Consider the following 23,378-nt stretch of genomic DNA (forward strand, 5'->3'; position numbering starts at 1 on the left):
ATTAAAAAAAAAACAATAACTAATAAAAAAATCTGTGGGTTATCAGTTTTTAATGGTGAGATTCTTCTACTCTCATTTCCCAAAAACTGAGTGACTTCAGGGTGTTTTGACTTTGAATGACACTGCTGAAATTCCTGGGAAGCTAATGTAGGAATGACATTTAAACCTCCAAGTAACAACAGAGCCAACTGTGCTTCCACAGCAGCACTGTGACAATGGCTATAATCTTCTCCAAAGTTAACCTCAAGGATGAACACAGGCCACTATGGAATGGCAGGGGGCGGGGCCCATGAGATAACTGGCAGGTGTGAAGGCCACTGCCTCGAAGAGTAACAATCAGGTACAGTGAGGTCCAGGGACCACAGGGCAAATGAAGAGCTGGTGGTAATGCCCAGGTCAGGTTCGATCTGCCAGGTGGTCAGGGGCTCTTTTTTCTTCAAGGGTGAACCTGACTTCTAGGGAGAGTTAGTTCCACACAGTCATTCAGCACTTTTCTCAGTAACAAGAGACATGTATCAGGGGGACGGTCACTAACTTACTGCATGGGCCTGAACCAAAGCGGGCAATGGTCTCTACTTCACCATTTTCAAGTTTTACGATCCGGCCATCTGCCGTACCAGTAAACATCACATCTGTTTAAAAAAATAAAAAGGAACAAGAGTTACTAGATTAGCCTAAGAACTGTCATAGCCTTCTACAACAGAGGTGGTTTGTTTGTATTTTTCATCTCTAGAGAGAAAATGGCAGTTCTGAAGATGAAAAAGTTGTCTGAGTCCTTAAAAAGTCCTTAAAGCAAGCAAGCAGTGATAAAACCACGGGGGCCTGGGGCCCAATGTCCCAGGTATGTGGGCTTGAACCTGACGTTGGAGCAAGGGTGCAGCCAGCAGACACCAATCTGAAAAAACAAGTGAGGATTTTCTACTCTCAAAGGAGCAAGGACTCTCAGGCTGACTCAGCACTCAGGGGCATATATGATCATGTCCGCCTCCAGTGAGTGTCTGCTGCTGCGTGGATTATATCCAACTGAAGAGAAAGAACTGCTAGAAAGTCGCTCGGGATAAAACTAAAGCACACTGTGTGCTCACTTCATCAGCACATATACAATTGGATCAATGCAGAGATTAGCATGGCCCCTGTGCAAGGATGACACACAAATTCATGAAAACATTCCATAGTTTTTAAATGTATACAGGCAAACTCTAGGACAACCACTAAAACAATTCTTTAGAAAAAGTATAATTGATATGCTAAGCAAGAAAATAAAATGGAATCATAAAAATGGTCAATAAAACTATAAAAGTAGCTATACTTGTGGTGAATATAGCATAATGTATAAAATTATCAAATCCCTAAGCCGTACACCTGAAACTAATGTTAACACTCTGTCAACTATACTAAGACAAACAAAAAAACATAAAAGGCAGAAAGAGGGTGAAGACAAAAACAAGAACAAAAAACAAAGGAACAAACAGAAAACAGTAATGATTATGGTAAATATTAATCCAACTATATAAATTATCACTTTAAACATCAACGGTCTAAATATACCCATGAAAAATACAGAGACTCTCAGAAGAAATCAAAAAACAAGACCCACTACATGCTGTCCACAGGAAACACACTTAACATATAAAGATACACCAAGAAGAAGATATACCAAGTCAAATGTTGACAGAGCCAACTTCAGAGAAAAGAATATTAGGGATAAAGAAGAACATTACATATAATAAAGGGTCAATCTTCTAAGAAGACATCACAAGCTTTAATGTGTATGTGCCTAATAACAAATCATCAAAATCCATGAGGCAGCACTGATAGAAATGTAACGACAAAGAGATAAAAACACCATAAGAATTGAAGACTTCATCATCTCTCTATATCAGAAATGGACAAGTCCTGCAGACAGAAAATCAATAAGGACATAGTTGAACACAAGAGCACCATTTACCAATTACATACAATTGACATCTATCAATTACTCATCCAAATACAGCAGGATACACCTTTTTCTCAAGTTCACATGGAACATTCAGGAAGACAGACCACAATCTGGGCCATAAAAACACCTTAATAAATTTAAAAGAATATAAATCATACTCTCAGACTCTCAAATCTACTCTCAGACCACAATGGAATTAAAATCCAAATCAAGGGGCGCCTGGGTGGCGCAGTCGGTTAAGCGTCCGACTTCAGCCAGGTCACAATCTTGCCGTCGGTGAGTTCGAGCCCCGCGTCGGGCTCTGGGCTGATGGCTCAGAGCCTGGAGCCTGTTTCCGATTCTGTGTCTCCCTCTCTCTCTGCCCCTCCCCCGTTCATGCTCTGTCTCTCTCTGTCCCAAAAATAAATAAACGTTGAAAAAAAAATTTTTTTTTAATCCAAATCAATACAGAAAGATGGCTGGAAAATCCTAAAATACTTGAAGATTAAACACACTTCTAAATACACCAAGGTCAAAGAAGATATCTCAAGAGAGACTGAAAAACATTTTGAACTAAATGAAAATGAAAATACAACTTATCAAAACCTGTGCATGCAGTGAAAGCAGTGCTTAGGAAGAAATGTATACCATTGAATGCATATATTAGGAAAGAAGAACTAAAATCAATTACTTAAGCTTCCATCTTAGGAAACTAAAAAAGAAAAAGAAAAGCCAAGTAAACCCAAGGTAATCAAGAAAGAAAGGTTAAGAGGAGACTGATATCATTAATATGAAACTGGAAACAGTAAATCAAAAGAGAAATCAGCAAAACCAAACGATGGTTCTTTGAAAAGATCAATAAATGACAATCCTTTAGCCAGGCTAAGAAAAAAGAGAGAAGATACAAATTACCAACATCAGAAATGAAAAAGGGAATATCCCGATAGACCCCATGGACATAGAAGGATAATAAAGGAATATCATAACAACTCTATGCTCACAAATTCGACAACCTAGAGGAAATAAACCAATTCCCTGAAAAACACAATCAGCCAAAACACAAGAAAAAATAGACTATTTGAATAGGCCTATATCTATGGAAGCAATGAATCAATAACTATAACCTTCCAAAACAGAAAGCACAAGCCTCTCATTAATGAATTCTTCCAAACATTTATAAGGAAGAAATAACACCGGTTCTCTACAATCTCTTCCAGAAAATAAAAGCAGAGGGAATACTTCCTAACTCGTTCTATGAAGCCAGCATTATCCTAATGACAAAACTAGTCATTACCAAAAACTACAGACCAAGATCTCTCATGAAGACAAATGCAAAAACCCTCAACAAAATATTAACAAGTCAAATCCAATAATATATGAAAAGAATCATACACCCCAATCAAGTGGGATTTATCCCAGGTATGCAAGGCTGGTTCAGCATTTGAAAATCAATTAAGTAATCCACAGTATCAACAGGTTAAAGAAAAATCACATGATCATATTGACACATGCAGAAGAGCATTTGACAAAAATCCAACATCTGTTCATGATAAAAACTTTCAGCAAATTAGGAATAGAAGGGCACTTCAACTTGATAAAGCACATCTACAAAAAACCTACAGCTAACATCCTAATTCTTGGCAACAAACTTGTAAGCTTTCCCACTAAGATTAAGGAACAAAGCAAGAATATCCCCACCTCACAACTCCTTCACAATACTGTACCAGAAGTCCTTGCTAATGCAAAAAGAGATGGAAATAAAAGGTATACTGAGAAGAAATAAATCCATCTTTGTTCATAGATGATATGATCGTCTATGTAGAGAATCCCAAAGAATCAACAACAACAACAACAACAAACTCATAGAATAAGTGATTATAGCAAGGTTTCAGGATTCAAGGGTTATATTTAAAAGTCAATGACTTTCCTATATACCAGAAATGAACAAGTGGAATTTAAACTTAAAAACAGAATAGCACTTACATCAGCACCCAAGAGAATAAAATATTTAGGTCTCAATATAGCAAAATATGCACAAGATCTATATGAGGAAAACTACAAAACTCTGATGAAAGAAATTAAAAAAAAAAACAAACTAAATAAATGGAAAGATATTCCATGTTCATGAACAGGAAGATTCAAAATTGTGAAAAGTTCAGTTCTGCCCAACTTGATTTACAGATTCAAAAACAATCCCAATCAAAATCCTAGCAAGTTATTTGTAGATATCCTAAAACTGATTCTATGGAGAAGGAAAAGATCCAGAGTGGCCAATACAGTATTGAAGAGCAACGTCAGACGACTGACCCTACCTGACTTCAAGACTTACTATAATGCTACGATAACCAAGACATTGTGGTAACGGCAAAAAGAATTAGACAAATTGTTTGATGTAACACAATTCAGAAATAGAGCCACATAAATACAGTCAACTGATCTTTCACAATGCAATCTTATATAATATATTGCAATATAATGGAGCAAAGATCATATTTCCCACAATGGTGCTGAAACATCTGGACATCCACATGCAAAAATTGAATCTAAACACAGACGTTACACCCTTCACAACAGTAAAGTCAAAATGGATCACAGACCTGAACGTAAAATGCAAAAGTATAAAACTCCTAGAGGATCACATAGGAGAAAATTTAGGTGACTTTGGGTGTGGTAATTATTTTTTTGATACAACAGAAAAGGCACAATCAATGAAAAAATAACTAATAAGTTGGACTTCATTAGAACTAAAAATTTCTGCTCTGTGAAAGACACTGTCAAGGGATTTAGAAAACAAGGCATGGACCAGGAAAAAATATTGCAAAATATACATTTGATAAAGGACTGTTACCCAAAATATACAAAGAACTCTTAAAATCAACAATAAGAAAATGAATATACCAATTTTTCAAATGGCCAAAAGCCTTAGATACCTCACCAGAGAAGGTATGCAAATGGAAAATAAGTGTATGAAAAGATGCTCAACATCATATGTCCATTTGGGAACTGCAAATTAAAACAATGAAATACCACTATACACCTATTAGAATGGCCAAAAATCTAAAACACAGACAACACCAAATGTTGGTGAAGATATAGAGCAACAAGGATTCTCATTCACTGCTGGTCAGAATGCAAAATGTTACAGCCATTTTGGAAGACAGTTTGACGGTTTCTTATAAAACTAAACATATTTTTACAATCCAGCAATTGCGCTCCATGGTACCTACCCAAATGAGTTGAAAACATAAGTCCATATAAAAACCTGCACATGGATGTTTACAGCAGCCTTATTCACAATTGACAAAATTTGGAAGCAACCAAGATGTCCTTCAGTAGGTAAATGGATAAACTCTGGTGCACTCACACATGGAGTATTACTCAGCAATAAAAAGGAATGAGCTATGAAGCCATGAAAAGACGTGGAGGAAACTTAAATGCAAATTACTAAGTGAAAGAAGCCAATTTGAAAAAGCTACATGCTACATGATTCCAATTATATGACATTCTGAAAAAGGCAAAAATATAGAGAGTAAAAAGGTACCCAAGGTTGCAGGGTGGGGAGGGATGAAAAGGTAGAGCACAGAGGAATTCTGAGGATTTGTAGAGCAGTGAAACTACTCTGTATGATATTATAATGGTGGATACACTTTATTACACATTTGTCCAAACCTATAGAATGTACAATACCAAAGGTGAACCCTAAGGTAAACTATGGACTCCAGGTCATAATGACGTGTCAGTATAGGTTCATGAACTGTAACACATGAGCCACTCTGGTACAGGGTGTTGATAATGAAGGAGGCTGTCTATATGTGGTGGGGGGGTAGGGGAATATGGTAAATCTCTGTACTATCCCCTCAATTTTGCTATGAATCTAAAATGCTCTAAAAAAACAAATCTATTTAGAAAAATGAAAGCATGTTAATTGGTGATTACTCTTCTCTGGCACCGTCCCGAGGCTAGTGCCTCCTTCTGCTGCCAGCAACATGCCAGCCAATCCCCAGGGACAGCTTCCAAATGAAGCTGGAAGCAGGGGCTCCCTGGGGGCCTCCGTGTGGTTACAGCTGCAGGCAAATTAACAGGCCCCCACTCTGCCTAACCAGAAATGTCACAAGGAGAATAACCAGGGCCTTTAAGGAAAAAAAGCAAGCCCTGGTGGCAAGGTGCAATGAGGGGTCAGTCTAAGACAAAAGGAAGGAACTAAGAAAAACATTCTCATTGAAAGATAACGAAAAAGATCACTGTAACTCCCTGAAGTTCCAGTTGTAAATATCAATATTTGGTTTTTCACCAAAAAACACAAAATCTGCGAAATGTATTAATAAATATCAATGTCTTTTAAAGAGAAACATGAGGTTCTATCATGAAGTGCCTATCCCTCTTACAATTTTGACTCAGCCAGCCAAACAAACCAATAGTCACAGAATGCATCAGATTTGGGTCCCACATCCAGCAGCACACAGGACGCACAAGTCCACCACCACTTCACGGAAACACACCATCCTTCGGAACGAGGAGTGGCCTGCCGCATTAAGCGGCTCAGAAATCCTCATCCCATTTTAAGTTCTTTAACTTCTCATTAACCGTGTCCTTTGATTCCTGATCTTAATCTTCATCCTAAAAGGCAGAAAGTGCCTTGTGGCCAGAGATTCAAGAATCAGAACCAGAGTCACATCTAGTTGTTAGCATACAGTTAAGTTACCCCTAAACATACCCACCAAAGTCAGCCTCACACAAAAACGAACAAAACAACAGTGGAAATACAGAGAATCATTTGTACTCTTTTCAAAAATGAAATCTGTACAAAGACAAACTGAATGAAGAAGCAATGTCCTATCAAGTAATACCTACCAAACTCTGATAAATGAGCTAACATCAAGGTCATCATCTTTCCTTTTTCTCTTCAATTTGATGGGCCCAACACTTTGAGCAGAAAAAACTGCTCCACAGACATGAACTCAAAACCACACAGCACTGAAATGGTCTGTAACTCAGACAGCTGAGGGGCGTCTGCTCGACAAGCACAGCGCCTCTGCAACTGAGGAGGACGTCCAGGACCCCCCCACACACAGGAGCAGATGCATCGCGGCTGCTCTGGCAGAACCCCCCTCATAGAGCCTTGATGTTAAAGGGGTTTACTACTTACCCCCAATATTTGCTATGGACTCTGGCCCAATAAGTTGATTTTCAAATAGCCTTTCCGCCTGTCGTAACTTCATATTTGGTTGCAGAACACCAAGCAAGAGAGGGGGTTCTTTGAAGCTGTAAAATAATGCAATTATAAGGATTTGTCTATAAGAAATACATGAAGAAAGTGTTAACCGGGGACCTTCATGCATTATTCCCCGGTTTTTGACAAAGAGGGCATGTTGCAATAACATCCTCAGTTGCCAGAAACACAAAGGTCAAGGGGAAAAAAACATTCTAGGATATCAGAAAAGGTCACCGTACAGAAAAATTAAAATATGATTATGCCTAATGCAAGAACTTTGATAATCACTTAAGACAACTTGGGGCCTCCAACTACACAAGCTCCTGTCCCAGACCTTGAGGCAAGTTAGACCTCTTCACACCCTCTGATTCACACACCCTGGCATTTATTTTCCCAGTGGCTGCCCAGTCTGCCCAGTCTGCCCAGTCATTAAAGTCCAACTAAGGCAGAGGAGAGTGGTGCTGACATTTCACAGCTGATAGAGTTGCTTCCTGCTTCAAGGAGAAGACACAAGAAATAAGAGGAGTTTGGCCTGGGGCTGGTACCACCAGCCCATCATTCAGCACAGGTGCACTCTACCTCCTACCTGTCCCTCTCAGGGCTCAGCCTGGCTTTTCTCTGAAGCCAGCTTTCGCTGGGCCCTGGACCCTTCCCCTGACAACAGACTTCAGCTCCAGAGATCTTCCCTCTCCACTAGTCCTTCCCATCTACACACAAATACACCTACTTCTCCCGAGCCATCAAATCCTGCTGGTGACACCTACAGAAAACAGACACAGTTTAAAGCCCTTCTCCCCATGTCATCTGCTACCGCCCTGGTCCAGGCCACCACCTTCTCATTCCCACTTCCTCCCTTGTTCCCTACAGTATATCCTCAACCCAGCAGCACCATGCACTTTGTGAGACACAGTCAGATCACAGCGTTTGGCTCTCACAGCCCTGCAACAGCCCCATCTCACCCAGAGCCTACAGCCTTTCAGGGACGCCCTTCCCAGCATACCCACAGTTACCTCTCTCCACTCCTCTCCCCCTGACCGTAACAGGCACCTCCCACCTTAAATCCTTAAATCTGTGCTCCACCCTCACCTTCTCAGTGAGGCCTGCTATTAACACCCAATATAACATTCCATACCTAATACTCCCCCAAAAGCCTAGCCCCTACCTACCCTACTCTATTTTTTCCATAGTATTTATCAGCTTCTCACTTCTCTGTTACATTTATTGTCTGTCTATCCCCAGTAGAACACATGGCCCGTGAGATCAGAGATTTGTTTCTATTTTTCACTGCCGAATCTCAAGCACCTGGCATACAGGAGGCTCCTAATGAACACTGTGGGAGGGAGGAGTGGGGAGAGGAAGGGAAGAATGGAGCGGAGAGGGAGAATATCTCCCAATTCCTTCCCTACCTTGCCCTCAAGCAGGGCAGTTTCCCAGCCAGTCCAGCAGAGTGCAAGAACCAAGAGGGAGTGGTGGCTGAGGCTATGGAATGATGGAGAAGTTTCCCCACCTTGCCCAATCCCTTCCTTCCCAGCAGAGCACTTCACTTCTTACTGCCTCCTCTGAGTCAGGTGTGTACTCAAGACACTGTACAATTTCCTCTGAATTAAACTCTACCCCTACCCCCCATCCCACACCTTCACTATACCCTGCCTCCCAATTATGGCTTTCTACCTGCTTTAAAAAACACTCTGTGTAACTAGGAGTTTTATTTCCAAAGGAAATAAAGTATGCAACCTGCATACTTTGGTGAGAAGAGCCTAGGCTACAGAGATGGACACGGCTGGGTTCAAATTCTGACCTTGGGAAGGTCAGCCCTCCTGAGGTGTGCGTGAAGACTGAACAAGCACATACAGCCAGAGATAGAGGACAGCACACCAGATACTCAGCCACCCCCTACTGCCCAGTCCTTGGACTTTGCCTAATTCCTTACACAAAGGAAGTCCTTAAGAAATATATATAGCATCAACCTAATCAGTATATCGTGCACTGTCCCTGCCAACAAGAAGTCTGGGTATTATCTCGATTGGCAGACACAAAGAAACTTAAATGAAAAAATGTAAAGGATGGGTAAGAAAGGGCTCCCACTCCTGTAGCCTGAGCAGAAGCATCAAGGAAGAATGGCCCCAGGAAGCCCAAATCAGTGCTCTATGGCCAGCCAGGCCACATGGAACCTTGTTAAAGCCTGTGAACTTATCAACTCTTATTAACTCCCTGTTAATTCCTACTAAGTCCTGCTAACTCATATCAAGTCCCATTAAATCCATGTGTTAAATGTATCCTGAAAGAACTGACCAACATCCTCCAGAAATCAGGATGTCATACATGCTGTGTCTACGATGGTCCTCCAATCTGCCAAACAAGGAATGAAAGAAAGGCACCTTGCATGGCAGGTTTTTGACAAAGCCCTGCAATCTTCCTGGTGACTGCTGCTTAGAACTGAAACCAACTTCGTATAATCCATTCTGGAGGGATCTGCACCCCTCTTCATTTTTCTCTTTGATTTCTCAGAGATTTCTAAGTGTGGTGTAAGGTCTCACAGGATGTCATGTAAACTAGAGGTAGACTCTCTGAGGCACCTCCATCAGCTGCCCTCCCACCTGGCCAGTTGGCTTGGCCCCGTTCCCTGCCATGTCCCATACTCCTTGGCTCGTGGAGATAACAGAAGCGGAGCAGAAGCTGGTAGCTCTGCTTTTCCATCATCATCAATACTGCAACCACTTACTTGCTCCAGAGAGTGGGTTTCCCCCTTCCTTGCTCTTTTTGCTCTGAATAGAGTTTGAAAGAAGCTTTTTTGCTGTCGTCACTAGCATTTTCTTCCAAACCTCAGCTCATTCCTATTCTTACACCTTCGCCAGTCTTCTGCTTTTGTTCTGCATTTTGGGGCCACTCCTTCCAGTTTTTGAGCAAGTCATTCCTGAAGTCTGAGCATGGGAGAGATCCCTGTCAGCCATTCTGGTTTCACTGAGTTTCTCCTCCCTTTCCTCCTCATCAGGCTCATCTACTCCACAGACAGAACTTGCTTTGTACAACTTCAAATCCTTAGTGGGCCATGTTTCCTTTCAGTTTCTGGTCAGGAGCAAACACCTATCTTTCCTTTGAATTTCTTTACTCTTTCCACGCACAAATTCACCTCTACTGAGATCAAAGGCCTCTAGTTACCGAAGCTCCATCTTTGCCTGCTCTTTCCACTCTCCTGCTCTTCTCCAAGGTTAGCTCCCCAGCCAAGGTTTTGATCCCCGGCTGTGGACACGGTTCACACTCCCACCTTAAACAACTAGATTACCTAGAAAGCCCCAGGTCAGTTTCTATTTGGGGTGGGTTGAGCTACATCCTTCTACATGTTGAGAAGGGTTAGCAAAGACAGCCTCCTTCCTCCACCATGTATCCTGGGAGACACCCTCTGAGAGGATACCCAGTATGCACTTGGGTCCTGCTCAGCCAAAAAGCCGCATGCAAGGGTCCACTGACACACCAGGAATTATAAGCTAGCAATCTCATGAGTCTAGAATGCCCAGGCCTTCACCCAATCTCAATCTTATATTTTAACAGCACTTTGTGCCTTTACTAATTCTAAATCCAACAACAAAAAGTAGACTCTTGTATACAGATGTCAATCTAAGGTCAGAACTGTGTCCTTTTTATATCCTTGAATCCAGCTGGGTACCTACTTAAAGCACTGTAGGTGCCAAATACTTTCTCAGTAAATTGAGTCCAATATAATGCCTTTTTATTTATAAAACATCAACACATAATTCCATTGTATATGTTATATTCACTCTATAATGGGGACATAGTTCTGGTCTGAAGTTGTTTTTTTTTTTTTAATTTTTTTTTTCAACGTTTTTTGTTTATTTTTGGGACAGAGAGAGACAGAGCATGAACGGGGGAGGGGCAGAGAGAGAGGGAGACACAGAATCGGAAACAGGCTCCAGGCTCCGAGCCATCAGCCCAGAGCCTGACGCGGGGCTCGAACTCACGGACCGTGAGATCGTGACCTGGCTGAAGTCGGACGCTTAACCGACTACGCCACCCAGGCGCCCCAGGTCTGAAGTTTTTAAAGCCTTACATGGACTAACTTACTTAAAATAAACTTCAGAAAGCATCACCTCTGGGCAGTTTCAAAAGAAAAGGGGAATTTACTTACTGAACCAGACTGCACAACCCTCAACATCAACGTCATAAATCATCCCACCAGTAAGAGCCTGGCTCTGCACTATTATAATTACAAGTGTGAATACATTTCATGGGGCCCCTAGGTGTATACTATTTTTTTCAAGTTATAATGGACTACATTACTCATAGATGCCCACCAATGAAAGGTAATTTAGGAAAAATAGAACACTAATCACAAGTTTAAAAAAAAAAAATCAGTTACTTATATGGGCACCTGGGTGGCTCAGTTGGTTAAGCGTCCGACTTCGGCTCAGGTCATGAACTCAGTTTGTGGGTTCAAGCCCCACATCAGGTTCTGTGCTGACAGCTTGGAGCCAGGAGCCTGCTTTGGATTCTGTGTCTCCCTCTTTCTCTGCCCCTCCCCTGCTCATGCTCTGTCTCTCTCTCTCTCTCAAAATAATAAACATTAAAAAAATTAAAATAAAAATCAGTTACTTATAAATTTTAAACAAGGTAACAACCTTTGTGTGTGCTTTTGCCACTTCAAATGAATTCAAGTTTTAATTATCTCTAACACATATTCGGGATTCATATTCAGGATTTTTTCTGGGTTTTGCATTTGGTTTGTATAGTTTTGTTTTTGAAAGAGTATCATGGACAATACCATGCATATATTTTGGTACACCTGAATCCACACAAAGCATAGGCAGTAAAGAAATCACAAGTCTCTATCTCTCTCTCTCTCTCTCTGTGCCCCCCCTAGTAACTTACCTTTCAAACCAAATTGGTTTATTACCCTAGATACTATCCCAGCCTACTCTATCTGCCATGCAAGCCCTCCCAAGAATGGCCAGGGAAGCTCACCTGAGAGGCTGTGGGTCTATGGGAGAATCCAGCAGCAACAAGGCTCCAAGCAGGGGAACTGTGAGGGAGACAGCCAGCATCAAGAAGGTCACTCGGAACACACGGCCACTAAAGGAGCTGACAGAGATGGAATATAAAAAGGCAATTAGCAGAGGCTCAGCCAGGACAAGCTAGTCTTAAAGCCCATCAAGCAGGAGCAGGCCTCTAGCCTAGATTCACCCCAAGGCTGCCAACCTCTGTGGCTTGCGATGACACTTTAGGATGGCGGTGTGGGAAACTCTTACTTGCCAGTTACTGGCCAGACAGTATGATAGGTTGCACCTTCAGTCCTCTAGTAATGTCTCAAAGAGGGCAAATCAAAGAATTGATAAACACAAAAATGGGAGAAAAGAGGTACAAGGAGGTAATGGAGACACACTCGTCTATAGAGAAGACACATGCTTCCCAAAAGCCACTATTTCCTGGCACATAGATTCAAAGCAGCAACCTTAAGATTCCCAGATTTTGTAGATACAAGAGAAACAAATTCATGAAGCAAAAAGAACACAGGACAACTTCCTGAGTGACCAACTCTCCAATCATTTTTCCAATCACACTTTTAAGAACTCAAAAGCACATCCCAGCTCTCTACCTGGTAGAAGTCTGACAGATACTGACAGTTACTTAAAAAGAATCTATACGATCACAATTCCAAGTCATCTTTACTAAAGCCTTACAAAGATCTAGAAGATGTCTTGGGAATCCTGTGTGACATTTTTGGACAAATGACCAATGGTAACTAAAATAACTCTCAAATGATCTCACATACATCATTGCTCATCTGCTAAACAAGAGAACACATTTAGCCTCTTGCAACTAAATAAACTTTATAGGATCATTATTTGCTGTAAATGAAAATTTACTAAATACATCAAGATTAACTTAAAGTAAATAAAATCATGAGCTCCTAAGGCAGAGAATCTTTCTCTGTCCAAAAAAAAAAAAAAAAAAAAAAAAAAAAAAAAAAAAAAAAAAAAGTTGACTTAAAGAAAAAAATCCAGACTCACACTTAACAAACACTTCATTTAAGGACAAAGTTTTGTTTGACTTCTGACAAGCTAGGCTTCCACTGTATAAACCTGATCCAGGTAGAGCATAGAAATGTGGGGGCTTCAGGGAAAGTCCTAACTTTCCCAATAGTCAGCAACTCCACTTCAGGCAAGGTTCTTCACCCAAAGTCCTTAAGTTTCCCACTATGAAATGGGGTTTGGGGCAGGATAACCTCAAAGTCTTGCCCAATTTGAACATGCATGATTTTAATAAATGAATATGGAAGAAAATAAAGCATCTGTTTCTATTGGGTAGAAATGAAAGACAAAGGGAAAGAAAGACAAAAGAGGAGAGTGAAAAGCTTTCATAGTGTCACCTTGCAGAACCATGGACAGCATAACTGGAGTGTTTCCACCAACAATCTGAATGCGCAAGAGAACAGTCTCCCTAGAGCCTCCAGAAAGGAACATAGCCCTGCTGACACCTTGATTTTAGCACAGTGAGACCTGTCCAGCACTGCTGACATCCAGAACCACAAGTTAATCCATTTGTGTTGTTTAAGCCACTAAGTGTGTGGTCATCCGCCATGACAGCCATAGAAAACTAACACAGTCTTCTAATTAAACTACTTTTGTTGCCTGGAAGTGGGGGACTGCTGTAACATGTGGAAATAGCTTTGTAATTGGGCAGTAGATAGAGGGAAACATTTTGAGAAGCAGGACAGGAAAAGTCCGTACTTCCTTGAACAGACATGGTAGAAAAATGGATGTTAAGGACTCTGCTAGCAAGGGCTCAGAAAGCAGCGAGGAGCATGGCAGAGAAAATGTACATCATCACAGGGAATGATTAAATTGTTGGGAACAGACTGTTAGCAGAAACACGGACAGTGAAGGCACTGCTAGTAAGGGCTCAGAAGGATGTCAGGAACAAGTTACTGGAAACTGGAAGAGAGCAAATCCTTATTATACTGTGTCCTGCAGCAATGTAGAAAGTAGAACTTGTAAATGACGAGCCAGGATGCTGAGCTGAGGCCCTTTCCAAGCAAAATGGAAGGTGTGGCCTGATTTCTTCTTGTCCTTTCTCCTCCAGAGGACAGCATAGGGGGCAGCACTAAGCACTTCTTTTGGCCTTTGACATTTCCTCCTTTGCTAATGAGAACTCTAGTCTGTGTTTACCTTCCTTCTAATAACCTTCCAAAAATGAATTTTGTTCCTAACTTCCTTCTCTTCACTCACACAGGGCTCAGAGCCCAACCCCCACCCCAGGCCAGGTCATCAGTCATTACCCTTTTGCTAGCTGGGAAAGAAGGCAGTCCCTCCCACAGAACCCGGCTGGGAGAGGCCAAGGGTGCCCAAGCTCCCAGAAGGGGACAGGTAGCCAGAAAGGGAAAATTCAGGCCAATTTCTCCCTCTCAGCCCTGTCTCCAAACCCTAAGCCACAGAGTCTTCTAATGTGACTGACACCAGTCAAGGGTACAAGAATACAGTGCATGAAAATGCACATATGGCACAGATCAGCTATGACCTGACATGACAGCTGGCTAAGGCAACCTGAGAGATCTGCAGCAAGGGAAGGAATAAGGGCCATAAAAAGAGTAATGATAAAAACAGTGACAATAAGAATGTGCCATACAATGGGCTTCACATGGGTAGTCAGGTAGAACTATGTACCTCTCTGCTTTCCAAAGAGAAAAGAAAGCAGAGAGAGACAAGTGGGCCCACAGCCCACTGCCAGAACTGGAAGAGCACGATGGAGGGCCAGATCTGAATGTAAGGCTGTAGTCACCGTTAACAATGTTGCCTGCCAAGGACAAGTGGACGGGGAGAAGATGCCCAGACCTGGAGCCCTCAGAGCTGGGGTTTGAAAACTCTGCACAACTTAACCGTGTTTTGCCTATTCTAAACATTTCATATATATAGAATCATATAAAAATGTGACCTTTCACAAATGGCTTCTTTCACTCAGCATATGTTTTGAGATTCATCCAGGTTGCAGTATGTTATCACTACTTCATTCTTTTTTATGGCTCAACAATATTCGATTGCAAGTATATACAGGCATGTCTCTTTTACTGCGCTTCACAGATATTGCATTTTTTACAAGTTAAAGGTTCAAGACTTCAGTGGGAGATAACTGCAGATGTGGTGGAAACAGCAAGAGAACCATCAGAAGTGGAGCCTGAAATTGTGATTGAATTGCTGCAATCTCGTGATAAAACTTAAATGGATTAGGAGCTGCCTCTTACAGATGAGCAAAGAGTGGTTTCTTGAGATGGCATCTACTCCTGGAGAAGACTTTGTGAAGATTGTTGGAATGACAACAAAGGATTTAGAATATTACATAAACTTAGTTGATAAAGCAGCAGCAGGGTTTGAGGGGATTGATTCCAATTTTGAAAGAAGTTCTACTGTGGGTAAATGCTATTGAACAGCATCACCTGTTACAGAGAAATCATTTGTGAACGGAAGAGTGAATTGACGCATCAAAACTTCATTGCTTTATTTGAAGAAATTGCCACAGCCACCCAGCCTCCAGCAACCACCATCCTGATCATCAGCAGCCATCAACATCGAGGCAAGACCTTCCACCAGCAAAATGATTATGACTCACTGAAAGCTCAGATGCTGGTTAGCATTTTTAGGCAGTATTTAAAATTAAGGTATGTACATTGTTTTTCTATACATAATGCTATTGCACATTTAATAGACTACAGTGTAAGCATAATTTTTATATGCACTGGGAGACCAAACAATTCATCTGACCCACTTTATTGAGGTAAAAATGGTCTGGAACAGAACACACATTATCTCAGAAGTATGCCTGTAACACAATTTGTTTATCCACTCATGGACATTTGGGTGAGAGGGGGAAATGAGTGATTACTGAATGGGTACAACATGTTTTTATGGGGTGATGAAAAAGTTTTGAAACTAGAAAGTGTTGCCCAACACTAAGTATCACTGTACACTCTAAAGTGGTTATTTTCATGTTATATTAATTTCACCTCAATTTTTTAAAATGTTAACAGTGATGAAAATGTTCTAAACTTAAGGCTGTGGTGACTGTTGCAAAACTCTGAATATACTAAAAACCTCTGATCTGGACATTTTAAAATGGGTGAATTTCACAGTATGTGAATTATATCTTGTTTTTAAAAAAGTCAATGACCCAAACTATGCAAAGTGCCACTCTGAGGCCAGGACACTGTAACTCAAAGTGATTTTCTTTAAGTGGCCTAAAGTCTTTCAACACACGGGAAATAACAATGTTTCTGTATGGTAAAGCAGGGCTATTTACAAGTCCAAATAACAGGAATAACTTTGTGTGATTCTTTTAAAAGAATCCCAAGAGAGACAAATGCAAAGGCGTGTGGTGAACGTGTGGGGCTGCACTGCACACAGCATTCAGGTAAGGTCCAACAAGGAGGTCCTGTCCTTACAAGGAGGCCAATGTAATCACCCCTCACCACCCCTGCTAAAGGTGCAGTCAGCCCCAGAGCAAGCTGCATTGTGCAATCTTTCACCACAGAGCTGTCATTAACAAAAATGGTGACACTCTGGCCAAACTGCGACTTTACCTTTTCCTTACCTAACATGATTCTACATAAAACACATCCTTCTCATTTGTCTCAGACTCTAAACTCTCCTTTACCACACCATAGCTTACATTTATTTTAATCTTAATTTAGTAACCCAATTCAGAGATCTCGAGTCCCTGCTTGAATATCTGGTTGCCCCTTTACATAATAGTAAAAAGCTCACTGATCTCCAGAACAAAAAGTCCAGCCAGGACTGAAAGCAGGTGCTTACAGCTAAAAAGGCAGCCAGAAATTGGAAGTCCATCCTTGCCAGAGTTCTAGCTACTGTCTTCTTACAATCACAGTCTAAAAAGCTAAACAAAATTCAGAGGCCACCCAGTCCTGGACTCCCAAAGCTGGCCAGTCCCTGGAGGGCCTACACCAGATGACTAGGGCAACTTTAAATAAAGTCCAGAAATTCTGATTGGGCAGGACCAACAGGGGCCTGGGAACCCTTTTTCTGTTTTCACACTCCCCAGTTGTTCCTGATGTGCAACTGGATACCATCAACCTTGTCCAACTCCCGACCAGGTGAAAGAAGTCCATCAACATCTCCCTGGCTGATCATGAGACACAGCCTCTGATGGAAAGTTCTATGGTCAAGTTTTAGAAACAACAGCCTAAACTTAAACTCCTTGAGCAGTGCCAGCTAACAGAACTGTCATGATAGAAATACAGCAGCTACTAGCCACATGTGGCAGCTGAGCACCTGAAATGGGGCCAGCATGTTATACAAATGAGCCAAAGATGGCCTCTGTATATTGGCTCTGTGTTGTTTATTTCTTTACTGCAGGCTGAGACCTTTAGTTCAAAAGGCCCACCAGCACCAAACTCTAACTTTTACATACTCAATTATCTTTAAAACAGCCAAACAAGCAAACTTTTAGCCATTTAGAGTCACCTGCCTTCCATACTCTATGAAAGCTCGTGGAGGGCAGTTACCCATTGATAAGACAGGCCTTGAAGTTTTAAGGCCCTTACCTGCTACTGCTGCCCCTGGGGCTCTCTGACACAGAGACTTACTGAGATACAGGTGGCCCCTCTCCTTCCCCCTTGACTCCCCTCCCTTTCTGGACTGTGGACCCCTCTCCTGCTCCCATATGCGAAACTGTCCAAGTGTCACCCAATAAAGCTCATGTGTGCCACTGCTCCCTCAGTTGTATCTTTTTTCTTGATGAGCCCCCAAATCCCTCACACTCCCTACATAGTGCAAATGAGGAACTGAATTTTTAACATTAGTCCATTTAATTTAAATAGCTACATATGGCAAGCAGCTAGCACATCAGACAGCTCATTTAACATTCCTTCACACATGAGCATTTAATAACAAACCATATACATGTGCCAGGTACTATCCACGGCCCTGAGAGGATAGCAATAAATAAAATAGTTTCCTGCCCTCTGTTTATTTTAGTAAATAAGTAGATGCCAAACAGTGACAAATACAATGAAGAAAAACACAGTGTGATGGGGTACAGAGGGGTAAGGTTGGCCACACACAGGTGTCAAAGCAGATGACCTCTGAACAGAGACTTCAGTAAAGCTGGGGAAAAAATCAAATATCTGAGGCATAGCAATGTAGACACAGGTAACACAGTAAGATTCAATAAGCACATGGCATGAATAAAGAATACATGCTTTAAGGGGTTAACTTTAAGCCCCCATTCCCAAACCTTGACCACAGAGACAGAATGACCAAGGCAAGCATTGAGGGGAAGCTGCTGGAACAGGTCAGGCCCACAGCCAGGGGCAGATCCCACAGTGCCCTGAAGGTCAGAGAAGTGCCTGCCGGCATGCAGGATGAATGTCCATGAAGGCTACAACATAGAGCACTTCCCTACTTCTTTTACTTGGGGGACATTGGCTGCTCAGGTCACCTCACACAATATGTTCTGCGAAACAAACTTCATCTCTGCTTGCACTGACTGGGCCCAGCTGTGTGCCTTCAGGGGCAGCAAACCCTTGACCTCCCAGACACCCAAGATCACACCACCATCCTTGGGCAAAGCATCCCCAGTCCTGCAGGAGTTCCTCAGATGGTAGGGATTGCAGAACTTTCCTGGTTGTTTCAGAGTTTGTCAAAATTCCCCAATAAATTAAATGTGATGCCCATCTGTGATGGGTATGGAGCCGGATTAAGATTCTTTCTCCCTCTCCCCCTCCCCCACATACCCCACAGGTTCCCACTCTCATGCGCATGTGCTCTCTCACTTGCTCTCTCTCAAAAAAAAAAAAAAAAAGTGCCAGAACTCAAAGCAAAGCTCTAGTTTAAACCATAACCATCATTCCACAAAATGGCTTTAATTGCCATAACTGAAAAATAAGATGATTTTACATAAAAATCTGGGTTTCCAACTTCTCTGGAAAAAAGAGATCTATGAAACCTAAGGCTGCAGGACAGGTGCACAGGGCTTTCCACTCTTCAGACAAACACACACTCTTTTCTTCTCCCAGCCCCATACCTGCTACAGACTCTACCACAAACAAAATGACCACTACATGTGCAGTGCTAAGGCCAGGGCCTGGAACATCTAAAGCACTGGGGTGTCTGGCTGGCTCAGTTGGATATGCATCTGACTCTTGATTTTGGCTCAGGTCATGATCCCAGGGTCATGGGATTGAGCCCTGCATTGGGCTCCACACTCATATAGAGCCTGCTTAAGATTTTCTCTCTCTCTCCTTCTGCCCCTCTCCCCCAGTCTCTCTAAAATAAAAAATAGGGGCGCCTGGGTGGCGCAGTCGGTTAAGCGTCCGACTTCAGCCAGGTCACGATCTCGCGGTCCGTGAGTTCGAGCCCCGCATCAGGCTCTGGGCTGATGGCTCAGAGCCTGGAGCCTGTTTCCGATTCTGTGTCTCCCTCTCTCTCTGCCCCTCCCCCGTTCATGCTCTGTCTCTCTCTGTCCCAAAAATAAATAAACGTTGAAAAAAAAAATTTTTATAAAATAAAAAATAAAAATAAAAGCACTCCCTAAATGGTAGGTAGCAGGAATGCTGCTCCCCTGGCAGCATCTGAGTCTGTGACTGTGTGGCAATGGGGCTTCTGTACCCATTTATTTTAGCCCAAGTTTCATTCCTGCAAACTCACATTTACCTATAATTCTGCCTTTCCTCCATGTCTGCCCCCTGCCTCTGCACATCTGCCTTATTAAATAAAGGACACTCCATTTATCTCTATCCATTTTCACTGACAAAAGTGTGCACGTTCCCACAATACTCTCTTTCCCAATCTGTGTTGACACATCCAGGAAGGCTGGCAACTTCCGTTCCAGGGGCAGTTTGGGAAATCAATTTGTTTGCCCAATCTCTTAGAAAACCCCAGAGTGATGCTCACCTCCTTGAAGACACCTGCACACTGAAATTTCCAACATTTCTAAGGGCAATAGAACAATCATGGTGATACAACAGGATTTGGCAACTACTATTGGTTCATCCATGATTTGCAAAATCCTCTATAATTTCACCAGGCAAACCTGAAAGATGTTCTCCAACATCAGGGCAAGGCATCATTCATGGACTGAAGATTTCATGAGATCAAAAACAACCTGTGATTTTGTGGAAAACCTATTAGCCACAAATCTGTGGAGCACCAGAGGCCCAGGTGTCAAGGTGACCCGTGGAATCTGAGAAAGTCAAATAGCAGCCAGCCTAGTCTTTTAACCAACTGCACCTTGAATTTGTTGGTGTCACACATTACTTTAAACTGGGGCTCCTGGACCGTAGATATCTTCATTTTAGCATTGAAAATAATAAGAAACAAGTTAAAAGAGCCATTTGACACACACACTCAGGGGGAAGGGCTGAGAAGAAATCATGGATTCCTGACTCTTCATGTCCATGACTTTATGATGGCCACATCTGTCTCTCCACCCTGCCTCCCTTTTTCCTCAGTCTTAAAAAGAAAAATGAATGTAGTAGAGATTTTTAATTAGCCTAAAATCCTTTAGAAGTTTATTGAAAAAGCAGTTGTTAAATTTCAATGTATTCACTCTTCAGTCCTTAACAGTTACAAAAAGACATTAAGTAGCTATTCTCTCTTCCAGACTGAACTATGTTCCAAAAGAAGAGGAATAGTTTCAGTGTTACAATCATTCTGATAGAGTTTCTAAAGCATACGGGGAAACTAATGCCAAATAATTATCAGCTTGCTCCAGTATTGTTCAAGTGCTTAGTTCATCTATATTCCACACTGAATAAAAGGATTTAATGACCACGTTCCCCATTATAGCTTAAGTACAGAAATTCAAGAGCTTTGGTATAAAACCTTATTTCCAAAGCATAATTTTAAAAATATGCTTCTCAATCCTTGTCCAGCTGCCATGCTGTCCTCATTCATTCATTTCTGCTTCTCTTTTGACTCCATTACTCTAATGTTATATAAATCACTTCACTCACATAGATCTCAATGACCTTAGCAATCAGAGCTAACATCACATTTTATGTCAAGAGTCAGGAGACTAGCTAAGGTATCACTAGGCATCCCTTCCACTAAAATCTACTGTCCTATTTCTGTTAATTGAATAACATATTATTCAAGGGTTTGTTTTTTTTTCCTGTTTAGCACATCTAAAGTTTATTCTATAGTTGTCAGATTTCTATTTCCTTCAGTTTCCTTTACTTCACCCACAATACACAATGCTTCCCTGTCTTTTGGTGAATCCTAAATTTTTAAGGTAATCAAGAAGACAATGAGAAAATTTAGAAAAACAACTATAACTATAATATACAATACTAAATGTAAGGAAGAAGGTGAGAACTCATTTTGAAAAAAAGATCATTACAGATATATGGCAATGGGATCAAATACATAAGAGAAAGAAGGAAACACAGGAAAATAAGAACAATGTTCATGGACAGGGAAGTCAAGAAAATTTCTTAAATAAACATAGTTTTGTAAAAGACACAGTATTAAAGATGAGCAGCAGATGATGATTCTGGAACACCCAATTTATCCTGCCACTAAGTCAGAAATCCCAGAGAAACTGAAAAACAATTTAATTCTGCCCCTCTGTCCTGTGGTCAGGAGTGTTCAGAGGAGCCCAGGTGAGATAGGCCCATCCCACAAGTGCCTGCAGATGCTACATGCCCTGGTTTTCAACACACTGCACCTCAAAGCAAACTCAGGGCCAGCTGCTCTTTCATTTCTCATATAGCAAGTATGCAACAAGTCTCGTTTTCATGGTTTCTGCCATAAAGCACTGCCAATCCTTGCATGTTAACTCTAAAAACCTCCTCTGTCATCAGCAGACCATGACTTCACAATATCCACAATAAGTAGAGTGACCAACTTGTCCTGGTTTGCCCAGGGTTAGCATTGAAAGTCCTGCATCCGTGGAAACCTCTGAGTTTATTCAGCATACTCCTGACCTTTCCACAGGCACCGGGAGTCAAAAATAACCAAAATCTCTTCTCTGCCATTTGCCTTTCTAGAGTCAAAACACTCGTCTCTGCTATAGCTCTCCTTCAAATGTGGTCCTCTTATTATCAGTGAATAAATTCAGTCTTTCCCCACAAAAACTGGCCCTCATTCAGTATGCACCACACCCTTTGACATACTGATATTTCCACTAAATATCTCCATCAACTTAGAATTCAATCAGTTCCACAACTTTGAGGTTGGTCTACATGGAGCCTCTTGGTTCTCCCTAAAAATTCAAAGTTACAAGCCTCAGGAGACAAAATTAAAAAAAGAAGCTTAAGTATTATATATGTAAATAGATGTTTAAGGGCCATGCTTCAGTTTTTAGCTAACAAAATAGTGTGCTTAAATTCTGGAAGGTTGGGAGAAGCAAAGGCCAAAAATCTGAGATTTCTTTATTAGGTAGGCATCAACTAGTTTCCTACGCTTCTCCGTCCCTATCAGGAAAAAATCTGCAAGCTTGAATTCTCACAAAATTTGCTTAACATTAAATGTCACTTCTGTTCTCTACTTTTCCCTGAAAACCACGGTAAAGGCTGGTGACCACGCAGAGAGAGGTGGGCAGGTGCAGAGGCCAGCTCTACGCTGGAACACGAGGCGCGACCTCAGCATTTCGGACCTTCCTTCAGGACAGAGCGAGCCGGGGACAGAGAAGACCTTGGACCCTGGCCAGATGGCTCTCCCCCGGGGATCAGGTAAGCCAGCAAGAAGAATAGGGCGGAGGAGGAGGAGGGGGGCTGAGGGAAAGGCGAGGAAGCAACTGCTCTAGAAGTTAGGGTGAGATTGAGACGAAGAAAGGGGCAAATGGGAAGCAAGGCGGTCTTGAGACCCCGAGAGCCGGGAAACAATGCTGAGATTGGAAGCAGAATGCACGAAAGCCTCAAGAAGGCGGCAGGTGCATTTCCTTGGCCAGGGCCTGTTTCCTGCCCTGTAAAATGAATTTAGCCAGAGGAATTAACTGGAATGGCACCTGCACCCCGCTTGGCAACGCATTTACCCAACTGCTGTTATTGCTGTCCTGTTGGTTAGGAGGGTCGACCCAGCCATTCGCGGCCCACGTCCGGGGTCCCGGCCTACCTGCCGTCCTTGGCCTCGGGAACCTGGCCATCGTCCGTGACGACCTGCGGCCGCAGCGGCCGGCGCTGCCGCAGCCCGTCCGCCTCGCTCATGGTGCGAGCGCCACGGCTCCCAGCCCCGCTACAACCCGGGAGACTGCAACGAGAGCTCAGCACTTGCCCAATCCCGCCGC

The 23,378-nt window shown here is 42.2% G+C and overlaps 1 protein-coding gene and 1 non-coding gene across 3 annotated transcripts in view; one reads left to right on the plus strand and one right to left on the minus strand.

Annotated features, from left to right (window-relative positions):
- Positions 1-23,378, minus strand: part of APMAP (adipocyte plasma membrane associated protein) — a 37,019-nt gene extending 13,641 nt beyond the window's left edge. The window contains exons 1-4 of one of the 2 annotated variants that reach the window (XM_045053954.1): positions 23,207-23,378; positions 12,108-12,224; positions 7,065-7,180; positions 540-632 (exon numbers count right to left, since the gene is read on the minus strand). In XM_045053954.1, the coding sequence (XP_044909889.1) occupies positions 540-632; positions 7,065-7,180; positions 12,108-12,224; positions 23,207-23,298 (418 nt within the window). In that variant the 5' untranslated portion in view covers positions 23,299-23,378. The remainder of the gene's footprint in view (positions 1-539; positions 633-7,064; positions 7,181-12,107; positions 12,225-23,206) is intronic. The other variant, XM_006930005.5, reaches the window with a different exon arrangement.
- On the plus strand, positions 1,078-1,179 carry LOC111559921. Its single transcript, XR_002741389.1, has one exon. It is a non-coding gene; the product is annotated as a U6 spliceosomal RNA (small nuclear RNA).

The sequence above is a fragment of the Felis catus genome, chromosome A3 (assembly GCF_018350175.1).
Source record: "Felis catus isolate Fca126 chromosome A3, F.catus_Fca126_mat1.0, whole genome shotgun sequence".
Taxonomy (NCBI): domain Eukaryota; kingdom Metazoa; phylum Chordata; class Mammalia; order Carnivora; family Felidae; genus Felis; species Felis catus.